This window comes from Notothenia rossii (genome assembly GCF_949606895.1).
Source record: "Notothenia rossii genome assembly, chromosome: 9".
Lineage (NCBI taxonomy): Eukaryota > Metazoa > Chordata > Actinopteri > Perciformes > Nototheniidae > Notothenia > Notothenia rossii.
The window spans coordinates 48,641,729-48,664,213 of NC_136907.1; the positions used below are offsets into that span (position 1 = coordinate 48,641,729).

The following is a 22,485-nucleotide window of genomic DNA, read 5'->3' on the forward strand; positions in this document are numbered from 1 at the left end:
ACACTTTCCCGCCAAGTTTTTTTTTTTATAAATCGCAAGCATTGCTTAGAAACTGGCGTACGCCATCTTTTGAGCGTACGCACCGTTTATAAATGAGGCCACAGGCCTGTGGCAGATGGACAATGTTATAATCAATGTGAAGAAAATGTGATTTAAAAGTAAATAAATAACCAAAACAAAACAGAGCCCAAGCATATCTGATGTTCTTGTTATCTAAACCAAACGAGAGTACCAAATCCAATTCACCCAGCTGGACCCATCCTCAGACTCTCAGAATATTCTTCTCATGGACAGGAAGCTGCCAGTAGTTCTGGTAACACGACCACCCCCCCCCCCCCCCCTTCCCTGACAGCATGGAAACATCCAAACAGATGTTGGTGAAAGCAGGCTTTACATTTCTCCGGAGAGTAACTCAGAATCACTGTGGTAGACAGATACAAATACTCTTTATTCACTTAGCTTATTCAAAATTGTGTACAAAATATGTAAATATCACTTCGGAAGAGATACAAAATGAAATGCTACATTTATACTGTACGAAACATCACAGTAGATCATTTACAGACTAAATAGTGGTCATCTTAACTAATTGACAGATTTAACGCCAACAGGACAGATTAAATTAGATGTTTATTACATGTAGGCTGACACCAGTTTAAACAGCCTTTCTCTCCGACGTCTCCTTGGCAACATAGCTTCATGTCTCCTCGACTCCCCTCTAAAAATGGAAAAGAAAACATTTATCATGCTTCAGCCTGCTTGTGTTGCAGCACTGCTCCACTACCACAGAACTGAATAATAGGATATTATAATTTCCTGAAGATCAGGTCTTTGTCAAAGCCTAAGGTATTCCATTATGATAAATAATACAGGAAATCTTCACATTGTAGAGCTGAAATAAAAAGTTGTTTTGTATTTTTGCTTAAAATGATTAAACAAATAATTACCAAAATAGTTGCAAATCATATCGATAAACTAATCGTTTAACCAGTCAAGAAAAGAAAAAGGTGAACAAGAGACAGAAAGAGGTTCAAACACTAAAGGGAACAGCAGAAGAAGACAGACAGGAAGTAAACACTGAAGGGGATGACAGAAGAAGACGGACAGGAAGTAAACATTGAAGGGAACAGCAGAAGAAGAAAGACAGAAAGTAAACACTAACGGAACAGCAGAAGAAGACAGACAGACAGGAAGTAAACATTGAAGGGAACAGCAGAAGAAGACAGACAGAAAGTAAACACTAATGGAACAGCAGAAGAAGACAGACAAACAGAAAGTAAACACTAACGGAACAGCAGAAGAAGACAGACAGAAAGTAAACACTAACGGAACAGCAGAAGAAGACAGACAGAAAGTAAACACTAACGGAACAGCAGAAGAAGACAGACAGACAGAAAGTAAACACTAACGGAAAAGCAGAAGAAGACAGACAGACAGACAGGAAGTAAACACCAAAGGGAACAGCAGAATACAGACAGACAGAAAGTAAACACTAACGGGAACAGCAGAAGAAGACAGACAAACAGGAAGTAAACACTAAATGGAATAGCAGAAGAAGACAGACAGACAGGAAGTAAACACTGAAGGGGATGACAGAAGAAGACGGAGAGGAAGTAAACATTGAAGGGAACAGCAGAAGAAGACAGACAGAAAGTAAACACTAACGGAACAGCAGAAGAAGACAGACAGACAGGAAGTAAACATTGAAGGGAACAGCAGAAGAAGACAGACAGAAAGTAAACACTAACGGAACAGCAGAAGAAGACAGACAGACAGAAAGTAAACACTAACGGGACAGCAGAAGAAGACCGACAGGAAGTAAACACCAAAGGGAACAGCAGAATACAGACAGACAGAAAGTAAACACTGACGGGAACAGCCGAAGAAGACAGACAGACAGGACGTAAACACTAAAGGGAACAGCAGAAGACAAACAGGAAGTAAACACTAAAGGGAACGACAGACGAAGACAGACAGGAAGTAAACACTAAAGGGAACAGCAGAAGAAGACAGACAGACAGGAAGTAAACACTAAATGGAATAGCAGAAGAAGACAGACAGACAGGAAGTAAACACCAAAGGGAACAGCAGAATACAGACAGACAGAAAGTAAACACTAACGGGAACAGCAGAAGAAGACAGACAGACAGGAAGTAAACACTAAATGGAATAGCAGAAGAAGACAGACAGACAGGAAGTAAACACTGAAGGGGATGACAGAAGAAGACAAAGAGGAAGTAAACATGGAAGGGAACAGCAGAAGAAGACAGACAGAAAGTAAACACTAACGGAACAGCAGAAGAAGACAGACAGACAGGAAGTAAACATTGAAGGGAACAGCAGAAGAAGAAAGACAGAAAGTAAACACTAACGGAACAGCAGAAGAAGACAGACAGACAGAAAGTAAACACTAACGGAACAGCAGAAGAAGACTGACAGGAAGTAAACACCAAAGGGAACAGCAGAATACAGACAGACAGAAAGTAAACACTAACGGGAACAGCAGAAGAAGACAGACGGACAGGAAGTAAACACTAAATGGAATAGCAGAAGAAGACAGACAGACAGGAAGTAAACACCAAAGGGAACAGCAGAATACAGACAGACAGAAAGTAAACACTGACGGGAACAGCCGAAGAAGACAGACAGACAGGAAGTAAACACTAAAGGGAACAGCAGAAGAAGACAAACAGGAAATAAACACTAAAGGGAACGACAGACGAAGACAGACAGAAAGTAAACACTAACGGGAACAGCAGAAGAAGACAGACAGACAGGAAGTAAACACTAAATGGAATTGCAGAAGAAGACAGACAGACAGGAAGTAAACACCAAAGGGAACAGCAGAATACAGACAGACAGAAAGTAAACACTGACGGGAACAGCCGAAGAAGACAGACAGACAGGAAGTAAACACTAAAGGGAACAGCAGAAGAAGACAAACAGGAAGTAAACACTAAAGGGAACGACAGACGAAGACAGACAGGAAGTAAACACTAAAGGGAACAGCAGAATAAGACAGACAGGCCATTTCTCAATCGCGAATACACATGCTGCAGACTATTACTATTTCAAGTATACTACGTCAGAGTGGCGCAGAATGCTGGGCATTTAACATGCATTTAAACAGTCCTTCGGCGCCACTCGATGACGTAGTATACTTGAAATAGTGGCTCTGCAGCAGTTTTACTTGGGATTGAGAAACGGCCACAAACAAAAAGTAAACACTTACGGGAACAGCAGAAGAAGACAGACAGGAAGTCAACACAATAGGGAACAGCAGAAGAAGACAGACAGGAAGTAAACACTAACGGGAACAGCAGAAGAAGACAGACAGGAAGTCAAAACAATAGGGAACAACAGAAGAAGACAGACAGGAAGTTAACACTGAGGTGTAATCAGCTGGATAATGTGTTGCAAGTCATCCTCTGTATATCTCAAGACAGGAGGAGTTGTTACCTGCAGTGTGAGGCTGCTCTGTGACGGCCCTGTGGAGCTCCATAAAGACGCGTCCTCCTGCATGGCTAACGTCTTGTTAACAAACCTCAGCATCCCTGTCAGTGAACTCATGTCCCCCTCCACCTCCTCCCCCACCAGGGTGTTCACAGACTCCCTCCTGGACTCACTGATCTGCTCCTCGTCGTCTCCCAGCTGCATGGAGGGAGCTTCCGTGTCTCTTCCATGTTCTTGTGTTTCCACCCTGTATGTAAGAGGGTTGAAGGAGAGGTCAGAGGTCACTGTGGTCTCCACGGCGCTGAGACCCTGCCAGCTGTGGTCCACCGTGTTAGGGAAAGAGGAGCCGGAGGTTGGGGACTCCCACGGATGCTTGCTCAGAGCCTCCATCAGGGTTTCCTTCAGGCTCAGGGGGAGATCCAGAGAGGAGTCCACGCTGTTGCTCAGCCAGTCGCATGATTGGATGGAGAGACGAGGGGCGGAGGCTGGACGAAGGTAGGTGTGAGGCGGGGGTGTTAAGCGAGGGCGAGGCAAGTGAGCGTGCTCAGGAGAGGGGAGGGTTGTTGGAGTCTTATGGGGGGAGGAAGGAGGGGAGGAGCACTCTGAGGATTGTGTGACTGTGCTCAGAGCGGGGAGGGAGGGGGTGTGGGTGTACAGGTGGTGCTGCCGCTCAGCAGCTCGCTCCAGGCTGGAGATCCTGGCCTGGAGACGGGTCACCTCAGACTCCTGCAGCCAGACCAGAACACAAGGATTATTTGAGGGTCTCCACAGCTTCTTAAACATCACATTCAAGGTTTTATGAAGGTTTTTCCAGGCCCTATTTTCTCAAAATGAAGGAGCAAACACAGTATAGTTTGAGACATGGAGCAAAGTTAATGACGTCCCTTTCCTCGCAACAGGTGGCGTATGAGAAAATTACACAAATGTGGGAGATACTTGCAGAAGGCGTACAAAATAATTAAAGAATTTAGCTTGTTATTATTATTTTCTTAGATTTTTTATAGTCTTTTAATGTTGTTTTATAATGTGCTTCTGTTGCACTGTGTCATAATGCATTTAATGTATTGCTAATGCTACTCTCAGACTCCTGCAGGTAGGCCAGAACCGGTTTGTTCAGGGTTTTTCTCAAACATCAAATATTTCAAATACTTTTCAGGCCCAACTCACTGTGATTCAAAGATGGAGACACAAAAGAATGCTAATTCCTGTCACATGTTTTCTTTGCAGGTGGCCACATGAAAAGAAATTCTCGAGTTATGGGATTCATGACCTGTGGGAACCATGTTTTTTTCTGAATATAATTGAGAAAGTTCCATAATGCAACTTTCAGACTTCTGCAGGTAGAAAACAACACATCTTCTTTAACATCAAATTCAAGGACATTTTACAGGAATTTTCAGGCTCAATTCCCTGAAATTCAAGGATAGCATGATTTGGGACACTGAACACAGTTCATTCCTGTCACATGACATCGTGTGATGTAGCGTTTGATATGATGACAGTACATGGCATATTAACACATTTTAAGTAAACTCACTTTATTGCCAAAGAGTTAGAATTAGTATCCATTTGAAAAACGCTCAAGGCCTTGACCCCACCTCCTTAAGATCACAAGCTTTTAATGATTTCAAGGATCCACTGGAATAATATTTTTTCTTTTTTTTTAACTGAAAATAAATGTACAGACAATTCAATTTTTTCATTTTCCTGAACAGTCTTAAACCTAAAATTCAAAGACCCAGGCCCATTTCTTTCAAATTCAAGGAGAGATACAGAATACATAATCTTATTTTAAACACCAATTCTAATATTCAATTTTGTTAGTTCCGGTGACCAAAAATATGTATTTCTAGAAGTCTGGGGCTAACTTGTTTCTTTAGCCTATTTCGGGGAATTATTTTCATCAGACATTATGAGCAGATTTTAAATTTGTCGGCCTTTAACAGATGTTTTCTGGTCAAAATCAGGTACATATTGGCTAACAGAAACACTGCCGTATACCCTTCCATAATGCAGCTTCCATCACTCTCACTAGAGCACTGTACCTTGATGAGCATGGACTCGTCGGAGGTCTCCATGGTCCTCCTGGAGGCCTGCAGCTGAGCCTGCAGCTGAGCCTGCAGCTGGGCAGCCTGGACTCTGGAGTGCTGTAGCTGGGTGCTGAGCAGCGCCAGCTGGGTGTGGAGCTGAAGGTTCTGGGCCCGGGTCTGCTGGTACAGGACCCTGCTCTGCTCCAGCTGAGCTCCACTCTGACGGAGCTGCGTCTCAGCCTGATCTCTCTGAGTTTGGAGGAGACCGACTTGGCTCCGGGCGCGATCCAGCTCCTCTTTGGTCTGGTCCAGCTGGGTTTTGGTTTGGTCCAGTTGGTTCTGGCTCTGCTGGAGTTTAGTGGCGAGCTGCTCCTGAGATGAGAGCATGGTGGAGGAGATCTGAGAGGAGACTTTGAGGAGCTGAGCTCGGGTCTGCTGCAGGGACTCCAGCTGGGAGAAGGACAAGACAAGACAAGTTGGGACTAGTGGCTTGATGTGCTCTCACATTAAAGACGTGGTCAACGTGATGCCACCCCAGTCTGTGGAATAAAAATGTGAAAGCCTCTAGTTTGGTATAGTTCCTGTCACCATCTTGGTTTCTCGGAGCAAGATGAGGGCCTGTATTAAACATAACGTTATCCACTTATCGTTAAAAATATGAACATGACTTCAATCATTCTTTTCGTTATTAACTTATATGAACATGCTGCAATGTGTTAAAAATATTGTATATTAATATGATATATAAACATCACTCCCTTATTTGTACAATACCAACTTATTGTATGGTATACGAGCACGACCTCAAACATCTATTTATCCTACAATATATCAACCTGACCTAGATAATTTATATGTTGTTCACTTATTGTATGGACATGACCTTGATAATTCTTAATTAGAAAAACTTATTTTCCAAAATAACGCCGATTTAAATAAATCCCAAAACGGGTGTAATTTTTAGGCTTTCGTTTAATCGTTTGTATAAACATGACCATTCATTTTTACATTTACGATTATCGTACCATATATGGACACGACCTAAAAAAAAAATAATAATACGTGACCTAAAAAATGTTGACATTAACATCTTATTGTACAGTAAATATAAACATAACTTGGCCAAAATAAACAGCAGGGTATACTCTACCATTAAAAGACATTTACCATTTTATTACAGAGACATTGCACATTTTTCTTAACGGAGCCTGAGAGTCCATTTCATCTTCTTTGGTTGTTTTTTAATGTATTTGGAATATGTAAAAAAAAAAGAAAAAATATCACATTCAAGCTCTGAATCTAAATGAAAAGTAAATTGCTCTCAATATAGCTCATTGTTGGAATGGATTTAGATTCCTTGTCACATGATAGAAATATTTACACTTTTGGAACAAAAACATCCCTAACACATTGCAGCATTCTAGTGTTTGAGCACTCCGTGTGCATGGATTTAAGGGCACTTGTACAACCACTATGGCACTTTCACATTGGCTTCGCTTCTTCAGACCCAGAGACCATTTCCCCTTTCATACACTATGGGTCCACTTCCTTTAACTAACAGCAGGAATTAATACGTTATTATCAGCTGTCGGAGAGATAAGGCTTTAGGAACAATGGTGTAGTTTACGTTTATAAGGACAAAAAGAGGAAAGAAAACAGATGAAAAGGGAACAACACAAAACCTAAGCACATAGATGGGGAGAGAAATGGAGAGCAGACTGGGGTTTTTCCAGTGGCGTCACATTCTTCTGATAATGTAATGATGTGAGAGTGAAGCTTATCACAAAAATCATTAAGTCTTAGTCAAGAGCAAGAACAACTTAAAGCTTTACATGTTCTTGAACCTGATATACAAACATTAGGTTCATATCAGTATGTAGTGTCTCTCCTTTGACATGTCTCCATGCTTTAAGGTTCAAAAAGCTCTTTATTGCTCTCATACTGCCGCTACCGCTATTCAATAAAAGTGCGAGTGTTACATAGTGATGTCACAATGTTATAGAATTAAAAAAAGGAGTCCAATGGGGGAGCGAAACTCAGGGATTTTAGCCTTTGCAGACTATTAACATGCACTACAACCTACAGAACACACTACAGGAAAGGGAAAAACCTAAAAGAAAAGAATAGGGCCTTTGATGCATTATGTGGAAGCCGAGGACACCATGTATGAAGCCCAACTCCCTGCTGTACCTCCTTGCTGTGCTGCTCCCTCTCCTGCTCCAGCTCCTGCTCTAAAGACGTGACCATGCTCTGCAGCCCGGCCTCCAACTGCAGCTTCAGAGCCAGCTCCTCCTCCAGCTCGCACAGCCGGGCCTCCTGCACACACACACCACAGAGAAATTACTGGCAGTAGTAGTAACAAAAATGTCCGCCTCAACAAGATATTCCATCTCCGACAGGAAAGAAAACACATTTGCCCTGCACTGTTTTGCTTCCACAAAATGTCGTTTTTCAGACTAGTGCAGAGAAAACGTGCAACAATGTACATTAAGGTGTATATCTTTTTCAAATGTGATTATTTGCCAATGCAGATTTTTCTTATATTTGCAAAAAAGCAAGCATTAGATATTTATCATTTGTGCATTTAAATATACAATCAAACCTAACAATTAGCATAACTTGTCCTCTATGATGTAAGTTATCTTATGATATATAGTGGTGAACATTTTCTAACTCATTTAAATGTAGTGTCTCCCCTTAACACCAGATTATAAATAATAATAAATGGTGCTTTTGCATCACCTTCTCTTTTTTATGCAGCTTGGTGGCGTGCAGCTCTCTGGTTAAATCCTCACATCGACGTTCAGCTTCCTCAAGTTGTTGCTGTATAGAGTGAAGCTGTTGCTGACACACACGCAGCTGCTGATCATGCTCCTGGGATTCCTACACCATAAATAAAACAGACACAGTTTGAGGATTAACATTAGAACACAACTCATTTCAGGTAAGGGTCTGTTCATAGTTTGCAATGTTTGTTTCGAAAGAGAATCTTTGAAAATACTTTTACTTCACCAGCTTACAAGATGTATTACTTCTAGCTGCTGACTGACCCGCCCTCTGCTAAAATCATTGCACATGCAGTTGTTTTCTTGCTTTCAGTGAATTGAATTAAGCGGTCCATTGGTCCATGGCCTGGTTTACACAACCTTTCCTCAAATGTTCAGCCCTTTGACTGTGTGTGTGTTTCTGACCTTCATGCTTGTGTGTGTGAGCTCCCTCTGTGTGTCTCTCAGCTCTCTCTCTCTGGCCTCCAGGCTCTGCTGCAGTGACTCCACCTTCCTCTCCATCTCCTGCTTGTGCTCCCCGATGGCCACTTCCAGGTGACCCAGCTGAGGAGTACAGGGCGGGACACAAGAAAACAGAGGAAAAATGAGGAAAGGGATGACATAAAAACATATATCCAAATAAACTGTAATACAGTGTGTGTGTGTGTGTGTGTGTGTGTGTGTGTGTGTGTGTGTGTGTGTGTGTGTGTGTGTGTGTGTGTGTGTGTGTGTGTGTGTGTGTGTGTGTGTGTGTGTGTGTGTGTGTGTGTGTGTGTGTGCGCGCGCGCGCGCGCGCGTTGTACCAGCTGTGCTCTCTGTTGGAGCTCCTCCTGTCTCTCCTTCAGTGCATGGTCCATGTCTAAGACCTCTTGAGTCCTCTCCTCCAACTCCCTCTGGGTCTCACTGTAAGGCAACACCTACTTTAATGAAACAAATGTGACAGAAAAGAACTGCGCACTGAGTAGTAAGTGAGTGTGTGAATGCATTATTTCATGATAAGGGACTATTGTTTATTGTTGGCCTTTTTTTAGGTTGATTTGAGTGCTTACAACGTGAACAAGGGATCATCATCATCATCATTATTTGTTACTTCATAGAAACTCATGACTGTAGCCTAGCCCTAGATTATTACACTCTTATGTTCTTCTCTAGAGGGCATTTCTGTACTGAGCGTCAGCATGTCCCTGCTACTGCCTGAGCTCAGTGTCCTCTAAAACAGCAGTTCTTAACCTTTTTAAGGACACGACTCCAAAGCAATAATGTGACTTTGTGACCTAGTTGTCTAATTTGCTCCAGTCGCTGTGGATTTTTGACGACTCTAGTCCTCACTCACTTATAGTCCGCTGTCAGAAACTCATGTGCAGCACACTTTGACTCTCAGAAATACACTTTTCACAAATCTATTTTGAACAAATGTTATCACCGGTAAGGCAATGTAATGTAATACTCATTTCACAGTCTAAAATATTATTATAAAAACATATAACATAAATATTAAAATAAATATATAACAATATTTTGCACTGAGTTATTTAATGTATTTATTCAATCCTTTTTGGCAGGGATCACCAACTACATTTGTCCAAGGGCCAAAATTGATCCAAGACACTTTTGCGGACCAGCGATTTTTATATATAGCCCTGGGGGGAGTAGAGCACGCTACTGCAGGGCGAATAAAGCAGCAGCTGCTGCCTCTCTGTTGGACACTGTTGGGGGGGGGGGGTTGCATATACAGTGAAGTCGCCGGAGCCTCGCAGCGGGGCTACTTCTGCAGAGCGCATAAAGCAGACTCTTCATGCCAACGAAGGATCACTTCTTCTTCAAGGCAGGGAAGGCTACGCAGTACGCAGTACGCAGTCTACTATCCCGCAGCTGCTGCCTCTCTGTTGGACTCCGGTACTGCACATTACTCACGAGACATTGTAAAAAAAAAAAATGAGTGGGGGGTGAACGCACTAACCACTCCGCCAACGCCACAGTCACCCCCGTCTTGCGGGCCGGATGAGAATGTCTGGCAGGCCGGATGTGCCAGTTGATGGTCACTGCTATATGGAGACCCCTGGAATTACCTTAGGACCCTAATGGGGGTCCTGAACCCCAGGTTGAGAACGACTGCTCTATAAGACACTAATATGGGAATGAATGATAGGACTTGTGAAATATTTTCTTTTCTATAAAACATTTTCAATCCTTCATGAGTGCTTGGTGTACAATAGCTGCACAAAGTGTGTTATTCAAACATACACACTTTTTGTATCTGATGTTGTTTTAAATAAATATGTATAACATTAGAAAACCAAAACATGTGTACATTCACCCAGCAAATTACAAAATACATTACAATACAGAACACAATGGGCCCTATTCTGCTCATTTAGCAGTATAGTGTGTGGGAGAGAAACTCCCTCTGGAGGGAACACAGGGATTTTAGCCTTTGCAGGCTATTTACATGCACCCAAACCTATGACACTAAAGGAAAAGGAAAGCCCAAAAAGCATATTAGGGGTCATTTACAATAACAATCTGAAATTCATATTACATCATGATTTCATCAGAGAACACAGATGCAGCCACAGTATCCAGAAGTCATACATCCAAAGTGTGAGCTGGAGTGGGGCTCTGGGGCAGTAAGAGGCTCCATGTGTGTCAGTTTGTGACTTTGTGCTACAACATGAACAATGTTTACATAGATTCACACCTGGGGCCGATGCAGTGCAGGATTTTCTTCTGAGCAAAAACACATGGACGTCATCTCCACGTGAGGCTCGTCCCTTGTTCCTGTGAGCAGAAGGATATTTCACACAAGGGCGTGACCTCACCTAAGTTGGATTGTCAGTTTTTCCACCGAGGCTTGCCTCTCGTCTGCGGTGGTTTGGGTTCTCTGCAGAACGTCTCGGAGTTCCCGCAGCTGCTCCAGAGTCTCGGTCAGCTCGGTGCGCACTGCCTGCAGCTGGCCCTCCAGGACCTGCAGCCGCTGGGAGACGTTTCTCCTGTCGGCCTCACAGCGGTGCAGCTGCTCCTCCAGGTCCATCACTGGAGGGGCAAGAAGGAAACATTACTTTATGCACATATATGCAGTTTTTAGAGCAAGCGCAAACCCACTAAAAGTAAGGAATATACTTCCTCCCCATGCTAGTAGATAAGTATGTTTTTCTTCTAGTGTTTCACCTTCAGAGTCATAAGTGCCCCAGAAAGGAGGGTTAGCAAAGGAGAATGGTCCTTTCTTATTAAGTGTCTCTTTCATTCCCTTAAACCAGAGTTGCCGATTGTTGGAGCAGTGAGAGACTCATAGAGCTGTTTGGTTGAGTTTTGTTTTGGTTCCAGCCTCCAAATAAATGTGGTTTTATTGAGTTGTATTTTCGCTTCTCTTGAGTTTGAATTGTGTTTGACTCGATGAACAGTGTGTTTGAATATTGTTTCTGTCCAAGGAGCCTGGTGGCTTTGGGCACAGCGAATAACAGCTGTTTCTTTTCACATTTTACTCTATGGATAAGATATGTTTAACTCACCAGAAAAGGAGATTGTTGTGTAAAGACATTTGAAATACGAACAAAGATAGTTTTCATTTGTTTAATTGTATTCCCTGAGAACTTTAAATTAAGTGTGTTTCATCATTATCAGAGAATATCTCTTGAGTCTGGTAGCTTAGTGGAGAGAATAATGACTGTGTGTCTTGTGTGGTTATAACATGTCATTATTATCCAAATCCCTGTCAATTGATTTATCAGGTATTAACTTCAAAGCGTGTCATTATAGCCTTGTGATGTACATAGGACATTTAGCGTGTAAGTTCCATCTCTGAGCGTATCCCTTTCCTACCATGACTGTAGCCGAGTCACTTGTCCCGGGAATGAATGCTGATTGTAACATTTCCAACTACAGACATACGCCTGATGTTAGTGGCTTTTTGTCCAGTGGGAAAGTAGGTCAGTTCTACCGATTTAAAAACCAGAGCCGTGTCGGCTTCTATGGTCTCTTCTCTGAAAAATAAAAACATGTCAAAACGTACCCATGTCACTCTTGCTGTTGAGCAGGCTCCTCAGCTGCTGCAGGCTTTCGTCCATGCAGCTGATCTGAGAAGTCTTGACGCTGACATCCCTCTGCAGGCGATGCAGCTCCGAATCTTTAGAAACCAGCTCCCCTCGACACTTTACCATCTCTGATTTCAGATGGCTGCAGTAAGCACAAAGAAGAAACACAAACAAACAATCATCAGTGGGTTTGTACAGCAAACAAAAGACGTAAATACTATTTTTGGACAAAAAGCTGCTGTAAAAGGGAAGAAAATAAGACATATGAAGCCTAAAGCAGTATGCACGTGGCATTGTTCCTTCGGTTTCCTCACCTCGCTGTAAGCATGGCACCCATCGTAGACTTAAAGGAAGGAAAATCCCTTAGAAACTGTTAAGTGAGCAATGCAAACATGCCCTCTGATGCCGTGTTTAAACCACCAACATGCTTTCAGAGCATTCAAAAGTTCACAAAAAGAGCAATAACCAGCAGAACTATGGAATGAGATAACTCCACAAACACCAGGCTTCTATCCCACATTTTCAAACTAAGATCTCAATTGATATGTTTAAGGGTGAGAGGAGCAGGGAGGGAGGGCTGCTTCATGCCTGCAGACAAATGGGATGTGGTGTAATCATAAGACTGTCCCACAGACTGCTGAGGCGTTCGATTGCCTTTGCTGCGGGTCAAGAAGAACAGCACGCAAAGAAACATTCTGTTAAAAATAGCAACAAACCAAAGCCCCACACAAAGAGTGCTGGGAAATACACTCAGCACTACAAGTTTGTACCTTCAGGCTATTTGTTTTTCTTTCTTAAAATAGAAAAGAGACTACATTTAGATTTTTCCAACAAAAACAAGTGAAAGGAACATGGTATGCTTTAAGTGGCCCAATGTCACTCATGTTTGTACTAACAAGAATGACAGTGTCAAAAGAGTGAATGTTAAATAAAAATAAAGTGAAATAAAATAAAGTAACTTAGTGGTCCCAACATCTGGGTTGATTCTGCATCTTAACCACGTGTGTGTGTGTGTGTGTGTGTGTGTGTGTGTGTGTGTGTGTGTGTGTGTGTGTGTGTGTGTGTGTGTGTGTGTGTGTGTGTGTGTGTGTGTGTGTGTGTGTTCTTCTCACCCCACACTCTCTGACAGCTGTGTGTTCTGCTGGGTGACCTCCTGCAGCTCCCCCTCTCTCCTCTGGACGTCCTGCTCCCTGCTCCTCACCTCGCCCTGCAGAGACGCCCGGGCCCGCTCCAGCTGCTGCTCCACACTGGACACCTGCACACAAACACCACATTTATTGCCACACCATTATTCACTGTTCTATTGGCCCAAAAAATTCATTATTTTAAAGTAACATTGTCTTGCTTACAAAGACCTACGGAAGAGCATTAGGGTCAAATTAAACATTTGGATTATTTTGCATTTGTTTTTGAATTGTCAGTATATGCGCTTAACCTAATAGTTTGATTTATTCTGACCATGTATTTTATTCTTGACGTCTTTGTTCTCAAAAAGGGTGTATCAAATGTATTTTCCACATTTTATCTTTATTAAAACACTTTGACTTACAATTTTAATATTGTTATTTCAACTCTACTAGGAATGGTATTTCAACTTTTTCTCAATATTTTCAATTTATTCTCACCATTTCAGCTTCAACCACAAAACGGAAAATAAATCCTGCTTCTTATTTTTGTTTACTTCATGTCTTGCCCTCATACCTTTCTGTTTAGGCCTGACTAGCAATCAGAACAGAGACGAACACAGTGTAGGCAATCTGTTGTCTAGTGTGTTAGCAGGGTCCCTCTTCTCTACAGAGAGGCTCCACATCACCCTCCCTGAGCTCACTGAATGGAGACTGTTGTCCTCTGTCTGTTTTGAAGGACTGAAAGTACAACCAGCTCCTAAAATGTGCTGAGCCGGAAAATAAATGTCATGCTAACATAGATATATTCTTTCAAGCAATGATTCAGTCACAGTTTTTATCAGTGAACTTAATGTCTTATGTCATTCAATAAAAAGCATTTTGCAGTATTTCTGTCACCCTCTAAAGATGGCCAACTGGAAGCCTTGAACAAATCATTAAAAACCAAGATAAAAACAGTTAATAACAGTTCATTAATCACTTGCATTGATCTTACATTTTCAGAGGAACAAGCCTCTGGAGAAACACTAACTAAAGGGGAAAGTGCTCTATCTAATTTTTAAATAGAAGAAGATTCAAAGGCTCTATTGTCATATGCACAATAGCTTCAGCGTAGTTTTGGTAGAAACATCTTAAGAGCCAGGCAGGTGCAAACGCATAACAACGGCCCAAAACATTTCCATTAGGAGAAATGCTTTTTCATAATTGTATTTGTTTGTCAGTATATTTGAAACGACTAGGTTATCTGCGTTAGCTAGCTAGCTTACAGCAGATCTGCAATAATAGCAGAAGGAGTCATGTGATCACATTTTTTAAATAAGCCAATAAAACATCCATATTAGGTAGGTTTCCAGTGACAGCTTGTTCAAGTTTTGGCTTTTTTTTTTTTTTAATATAATTGAGACATAAAAATACATTTCAAAAAAATGCAAGAAGAAATAGAAATGTAAAAGAATGACACTATGGTGCATTGCTTTTGACGAGGAGCCTTCTTTGGATAATTCTGAGCTGACTGCAATAACCTAAATGGTGGTGAAGACAACAACTCCCATAACCCTACACTTCTTCCATGCAAAAAAGAGATATTGTGCATTTGACTTTCTCCAGTTGACCTGTTCCTGCAGCTGGCTCTGACTCTCCTCCAGCTCCGAGATGTGAGCAGAGCTCTCGGTCAGCATGCTCTGCTGCTGCTGCAGAGAGAGCTGCAGCTGCAGGTTCTGCTCACCAGAGCTCTGACACACCAGGGTGGTGCTGTGGAGCTTCTCCTGCAGGGAGGATACCTGAGGGGGGAGGAACAGGGGGGAGGATCAGGGGGGAGGATCAGGGTTGCATATAGAAAAGGAGAGGAGAGAGGATCGAGATATTAGTGTGTTCAAGCTGTACCTTGTCTTTGTTCTTCTGCAGCTCACTCTCATAGTTCTTCGTCACCTCCTCCATCTGCTGCAGGTAGAAGACCAGCTCCTCTCTGCACTCTGACAGAGACGTCTGCAGTTCACTCACCTGACGTACGAACACATGGAAGGTGCTTACAAGTGTTTATGCTGGAATTCATTCAATATACCAGATGTTTTTGTACATCTAAAAGGTCCAGTGTGTCAAATGAAGTGGCATTGTGCAGCAAGCTCGCAGATAGTAACCAACTGGATCCTCCGCTCACCCTTCCCTTTCTAAACGTGTAGAGAATTGGCCTTTAGGTGCCGTAAACCCGTGAAAAGACCTCTCTGGAGTGTGATTGGTTTGTCCGCTCTGAGCTACTGTAGAAACATGGCAGACTCTGTGAAGACGACCTGCTCCATATGCAGATATAAAGGGCCCTATCTAAGCTATAGACAGCACCAGGATTCTTGGTGAGTGTACACAAACAAAAACATAGCATAGTGTGTTTTCCATTTCTGCCAATAGATCTCCTACACTCTAAACACTGGAGCTTTTCATCTCACTGTTTGTCTTTGGCAACGTGTCTTTGTGCAAACCTTGGTGGCAGACTGAGTCGCCTGCTCTTCCAAACGCTTCAGCAACTCCTCGTTGTTTTGCACTTCATCCTGCCTCTGCTGTAATTCAATCAAAAACAAATAGAAAAACAACTGGATGAAAAAGGTACAATCTTTCAACCAACTTCAGTCCTTATTTTAACTTTCACATTTTCATTCAATATCACTATTTTAACTCTTAAAAGCCCATTGGTCCATAGGACAATAGAGTGCTTCAGAAAACCCCACAAATATCATGTTTTTGTCCCATAGGACAAAAGATGGCTACATATTGTTTTTGAAGCCCTTGCTTTAGATGGAAAGCTTGATATATTACAATGTATGATTGTATGATGTAATGGCCGTGGGATAAAACATTTTGGGGACATTTCGGACCTTAAGGGTCTTTTGCATTTTTTTTTTTAATACACACTTTATTGAACTTTAGTTAATCCTAAATAAAAATAAATTGAAATGAAAACCAGACCAGAATCTATGCCATATGCATTAAGACAGCCAAAGTTATCCAAAGATGAAAAAGACAAACATTTCCCTCGTGAGGCACAAGGGTCAAAGTAGTTGTAGCTTAATCTGAAAGGGTTCCTGTGCTTGCCCCAGAGAAGGTGGAAAGGCACAGATATGCTTTAAGACTGTCCTGACCTGTGTGAGTTGTTCCACGGAGCTCTGCAGCAGGAAAGCAACCTCCTGAGCCTCGTCTCTCTCTGTCTGGACTGAGCCTAGATTCTGCTCCATCTCCAACACCCGAGTCTCAGCCTCCTCCACACACAGCTGAAGCTGCAGAGGACAGAGTTTATAGTGATGAATGAAACAGACTCAGGTGGGGTGTGGGGGGGCTGCAAAGTGGAGAAGTAGATCACCATTTCTATTCTGTGCTGATGCTCAGTCAGTTGGTGCGATTGAGAGTTTTGACAGCTCTCCAAAGACTGCTGGTACTCTTTCTGCTTTTTACTCATCATTGACTGGTAATGCTGAACAGTGGCCTTTTTGTCCTGTAATTACAAAAAGAAAGACACTAAATAACAACGTGTTTTCGGCAAAAAATGTAAATGGTGGCGTTAGAGAATACATTTAGCATGTTTAAATGATAACCTGTGTCATGTAAAAAACACATTAAGATCGAGTGTTTTCAAAGACCTTGTATGTATATTTTTATCAAACATACAGGACTGTCTCAGAAAATTAGAATATTGTGATAAAGTTCTTTATTTTCTGTAATGCAATTAAAAAAACAAAAATGTCATACATTCTGGATTCATTACAAATCAACTGAAATATTGCAAGCCTTTTATTATTTTAATATTGCTGATTATGGCATACAGCTTAAGAAAACTCAAAAATCCTATCTCAAAAAATTAGAATAGTTCCTCAGACCAAGTAAAAAAAAAAAGATTTATAACAGCAAAACACAATCAAACATTTGAAAATGTCCATTAATGCACTCAGTACTTGGTTGGGAATCCTTTTGCACGGATTACTGCATCAATGCGGCGTGGCATGGAGGCAATCAGCCTGTGGCATTGCTGAGGTGTTATGGATGCCCAGGATGCTTCAATAGCGGCCTTTAGCTCATTAGCATTGTTGGGTCTGGTGTCTTTCAGCTTCTTCTTCACAATACCCCACATATTCTCTATGGGGTTCAGGTCAGGGGAATTTGCAGGCCAATCGAGGACAGTAATGCCATGGTCAGTACACCAGTTACTGGTGGTTTTGGCACTGTGGGCAGGTGCCAGATCATGCTGGAAAATGAATTCCTCATCTTCATAGAGCTTTTCAGCAGACGGAAGCATGTAGTGCTCTAAAATCTCTTGGTACACAGCTGCATTTACTCTGGGCTTGATGAAACACAGTGGACCAACACCAGCAGCTGACATGGCTCCCCAAACCATCGCTGACTGTGGGAACTTCACACTGGATTTCAAGCAACTTGGATTTTGCTCCTCTCCAGCCTTTCTCCAGACTCTGGCGCCTTGACTTCCAAATGAAATACAAAACTTGCTTTCGTCTGAAAAGAGGACTTTGGACCACTGTGCAACTGTCCAGTGCTTCTTTTCCTTAGCCCAAGTCAGACGCCTCTTCCGTTGTCTTGAGTTCAGAAGTGGCTTGACCATGGGAATACGGCTATTGTAGCCCATTTCCCGGACACGTCTGTGAACCGTGACTTTTGATACCTGGACTCCAGCTTCAGTCCACTGTCTTTGAAGCTCCCCCAAATTCTGGAAGCGACTCTTCTTCACAATGCTGTTAAGGCTGCGGTCATCTCTCTTGGTTGTGCAGCGTTTCCTGCCACATTTCCCCCTTCCAACAGACTTTTTGTGGATGTGCTTTGAAACTGCACTCTGTGAACAGCTTGCTCTTTGAGAAATTTCTTTTTGTGTCTTACCCTCCTGATGGAGGGTGTCAATGACGGTCCTCTGGACAGCAGTCAGATCAGCAGTCTTCCCCATACTTGTGATTTAGTTTACTGAACCAAGCTGAGTGTTTTTCAAGGCTCAGGAAACCCTTGCAGGTGTTTCGAGTTAATTAGACGATTCAAGTGATTCGTTGAACACCCTACTAGTATACTTTTTCATGATATTCTAATATTTAGAGATAGGATATTTGAGTTTTCTTAAGCTGTATGCCATAATCAGTAATATTAAAATAATAAAAGGCTTGCAATATTTCAGTTGATTTGTAATGAATCCAGAATGTATGACATTTTTTTTTTTTTTTTTTTTAATTGCATTACAGAAAATAAAGAACTTTATCACAATATTCTAATTTTCTGAGACAGTCCTGTACATATAAGAGTCAACAAAACCATTAATAAAACAAGTTGGAGCCAATATATATTTATCACTTCATCCTCTCTAATAATGCGCGCGTGCGTGCGTGCGTACGTGTGTGTGTGTGTGTGTGTGTGTGTGTGTGTGTGTGTGTGTGTGTGTGCGCGCGTTACCAGTAGCTTTTTCTCCAGCTCGGTGTTGGTCAGAGCAGCCTGACTGTAAGCAGAGGTCTTCTCCTGTAGCTGTTTCTCCAGCGCAGCCACACGTGCACTTTTTCTTTTCAACTAGAGTAAAGCAGAGATAAAAAACAATGAGTAAGAACCTATAAATCGGCTCTAACCTTTTTTTTTTATTGACAACATGCTTATTTTTCATGGCCGAGATGGCTTTTGTGAAATCCATGAAAAATAACAAACGAGTGATCGTAAAAATGCTATTTATATTATCAATGCTCTGAAATAATAGTGACTGGGTTTGGGAAATCAGGCTACGTGCAAAAGTATTAAGATCCCCTTACCTCAAAACATTGTTTTTCTTATATTTAGAGTCAGTAAAATATCTGACCTCGACTAGTGACTTATATCTCCGACTAAAGTTGTGCCCTGCTGAGAGGGTGGCGTCCGTGCACTAAAATCTGAGATTCAAAAGAACCCCAGGGAAACTTATGTAGACATTTTATAGCTCCCTTTACCTACAAATTGAAAGGAACATTTGATTTTGTATGTGCTAGACCCATGTTTAATATAATACGGGTCTGGATACAGTAAAATATATCAAAGAAATTATGAAGAGGATGACAGAGAGGACCTGAAACCTCACCTCCTTCTCTTTGTCGGTGGTGTGGCTGACTCTGTCCAGCAGCTCTGAGTGGAGGCTCTGGTAGTGGGAGACTCTCTGGGCCATGGAGCTCTGCAGGGTGGAGGTCTCCTCCTGGGACCTGCTGAGGTGCTCTTGCAGCCGCTCCACCAGACTGCTCTGTCTGCTCCGCTCTGCTTCCATCAGCTGCAGGGCGCGCAGCAGCTGCTGGTAGCCTTCACCTGCCAGGGGGGCCACGGGGAGGGGAAGAGAGGACAGGAATTACTCTTTAGAAAAAAATTATATATGCAATTTTTTTCTACTTTCACATTTTAACAACAAAAATCTATTTTTCTTTACAAGCTAAGGCGAAATTGTAGGTTGGAGGCGCTCGGTAAGCTTTTTTCTCTGCTGTATTTTTAATAATCAGACGTCCGATTACTATCATCCTTCATTTGAATAAAATAGTACAGTTAGTTCAAATGACTAAGATTGAAAACAAATTGAAATTCATTGACCTTGATTACAATAAAATGACTATAGGTTTGAAAGATGTTTGAAACAGGAAGGGGAATGGAAATGGAAATACTTAAATGTATAAAATATATAACTTGGGTCTAGTCATTTTTACACACATTTAACATATTACACTATTAATACTATTTTGAGATACTTTTATTTTATGCTACTTAGTACTTCTACTCCACTACAGTTCAAAGGTAAAAGGTGTACTTTTCCTCCACTACATGTATTTAATACCTTTAGTTACTTCACAGATCTGGATTAATGATGTGAAATATAATCAACTCTTAAATCAGAATTTAGTTCCACCTGGAGTAAATCCACAATGACTACTTTTACTGTCGCTACTTTCACTATATTTTGATCCTATACTTTTGTACTTTTACTTGAGCAACATTTGAATGCAGGACTTTTACTGTAACAGAGTATTCCTACACTCTGGTACTTCTACTTTTACTGAAGTACAAGACCTGTACTTCTACGTTTACTCAAGTACAATATCTACTTCTTCCATCTCTGCTTTCACCTCATGAGCAAAAGGTATGCAGAATGAGCTTCTCATTCTTACTCCATGAAAAGTGGTGTATATAGTGTCATTCAAAAGGACCTTGCAAGGGGAGGCGGTCTTCAAATGGCCAGAAAACTTCACATCTCTGTTAACTGACATGGATAACTCCGAGGTCTCAGCATACCTGGCTTCAGATTCAGTAGGTGTGCAGTTCCTGAGTAGTCCACTGGGGGAAGCATGCAGGGCCTGACACACAGCGTCCCCACCACATCCTGAAATTAAAAGAAACAATATTAGATAATAGTGAACACATCCTTAGTGATAAAAATACAGGCTTAACAGATTTCATGTAAAGAGATTAGGTAATCAGCATTCAAAAAAATGATCACTGTATTCCATTACAATAACATAAAAAAAAGGAGTAATCAGATTACTGTTAAAACATTTTTAAAGTAGCAGGATTATCATGATATAATGCGTTTTATGATAAATAATTATATATTATAGGTAGATACACTGTCTGAATTTATTTTAGCTTCACATTTATGCTACTTTTATTTATTTTAATGTGGACACCTGATTTATAAAACAAAAATACTGCGCTTGCTTTTAATTAATGTGTTAAATAAAACAGCATTTGTCAACTATACTATTCTGTAAACCTAAAATATAAGAGGACACATTTTTGATACAAAATGTCTTCTTTTCTAAGGTTACATTGTTCTGTTGTGTTGTGTTAAACACTTCAGTAAAAAACATTTTATTGATATTTATCTTCTCTTGTATTTATTTGCAATGCATTTGACATTGAGGTAATCCAAAAGTATCGGAAAGCAATCAGATTACATTACTTTTATATTGTGATACTCAATACTATTTTGATAGATTAGGTTACTGATTACTTCTTTCTTCTGAACAGGTATTGAGTTACTGTAACAGATTACATTTGGAAAGTAACCCTCCCAACCCTGTTAATATAGCAACTAGTTTTGGACATTCCCTGGTACACCAAAGCAAATAACTCATGATGTAACCATGAGGTCACTGTTGCAGACATCACAAAAATAATGGGACATTAGGTCACAAACAACACTGATTTGGGTATAGTACTCCTCTGGACCTCTCGTAGATGCAGCAGGGTCAGCGCGGCCTCCAGGCCGGCCAGCTCTGCCTCCCTCTGTTGGGCCTCCCTCTGGCTCTGGACCAGGCTCTGCTCCTGCCTCTGGGTCAGAGTTCGCAGGTTCTCCAGATCTGTTCGCAGAGAGGCCAGCTCCCTGAACTCAGCGCCCCGCTCCGTTAGCTGCCGTTCCAGCTGTAAGGCCTTTCGTCCGGCCTCCTCCAGCTGAGCCTGCAGGCCAGCAGCTGCAGACATGGCCTGCCGCGCCTCCTCCGTCAGCTGGCTGCAGGCAGACAGGGGGTCATTGGGGATAGAATGTGTTAGAAAGCAAATCAAAGCTTTTGTTTCTCAAAGATTTGACTGATAATGACAAAAGGTCAGAAAGCCACGATGTGTTTCTACAAACATAAAATAAGGTTAGGTACCAGATTGTCTGACTCTGTTGGACCTTTCCCCTCTCCAACAGAGAGCACTTCACCTCCAACTGCTCCTTCTCTCTGTCACACTCAATGAGACTCTCTTTCAGTTTGCTCTCACTCTCCATCACCTTGAAAACACAAAGAAGGAATGGCATTTTTGGCTTTAATGTGCAACATTAAAGCAGTAATTAAAAAAATATATATATTACATTGAATTTAGCTGACGCTTTTATCCAAAGCGACTTACAATAAATATTATATAATAATAATAATAATTTTCGACCAACAAAATACAAACTTGAAGAAAACAGAATTATATAAGTACATCAGGTTTCATAGAGCTAAAACATTTCAAGTGCTACTCAGCTGGCTTTAGATAAGCCAGTCCTTTATTAGTATATAAGTGCTTTGTTAGTAATTCTATCGCTCGAAGTGGAGTCTAAAGAGATGAGTTTTCAGTCTGC

General features: G+C 41.6%; 1 protein-coding gene across 6 annotated transcripts in view; it reads right to left on the bottom strand.

Annotated features, from left to right (window-relative positions):
* Positions 1-429: 429 nt before the first annotated feature.
* The window catches only part of ccdc18 (coiled-coil domain containing 18), a 29,858-nt gene continuing 7,802 nt past the window's right edge, over positions 430-22,485 (bottom strand). The window contains exons 7-26 of one of the 6 annotated variants that reach the window (XM_079648273.1): positions 22,028-22,149; positions 21,606-21,885; positions 20,670-20,757; positions 19,480-19,697; positions 18,834-18,944; positions 16,753-16,884; positions 16,535-16,669; positions 15,878-15,952; positions 15,288-15,404; positions 15,017-15,184; positions 13,392-13,534; positions 12,258-12,421; positions 11,068-11,281; positions 9,052-9,151; positions 8,675-8,812; positions 8,226-8,366; positions 7,674-7,799; positions 5,499-5,933; positions 3,460-4,179; positions 430-718 (exon numbers count right to left, since the gene is read on the bottom strand). In XM_079648273.1, the coding sequence (XP_079504399.1) occupies positions 698-718; positions 3,460-4,179; positions 5,499-5,933; positions 7,674-7,799; positions 8,226-8,366; positions 8,675-8,812; positions 9,052-9,151; positions 11,068-11,281; positions 12,258-12,421; positions 13,392-13,534; positions 15,017-15,184; positions 15,288-15,404; positions 15,878-15,952; positions 16,535-16,669; positions 16,753-16,884; positions 18,834-18,944; positions 19,480-19,697; positions 20,670-20,757; positions 21,606-21,885; positions 22,028-22,149 (3,648 nt within the window). In that variant the 3' untranslated portion in view covers positions 430-697. Of the gene's footprint in view, positions 719-3,459; positions 4,180-5,498; positions 5,934-7,673; positions 7,800-8,225; positions 8,367-8,674; positions 8,813-9,051; positions 9,152-11,067; positions 11,282-12,257; positions 12,422-13,391; positions 13,535-15,016; positions 15,185-15,287; positions 15,405-15,877; positions 15,956-16,534; positions 16,670-16,752; positions 16,885-18,833; positions 18,945-19,479; positions 19,698-20,669; positions 20,758-21,605; positions 21,886-22,027; positions 22,150-22,485 lie in introns of all 6 variants that reach the window. The other 5 variants (XM_079648272.1, XM_079648275.1, XM_079648274.1 and 2 more) reach the window with 5 other exon arrangements.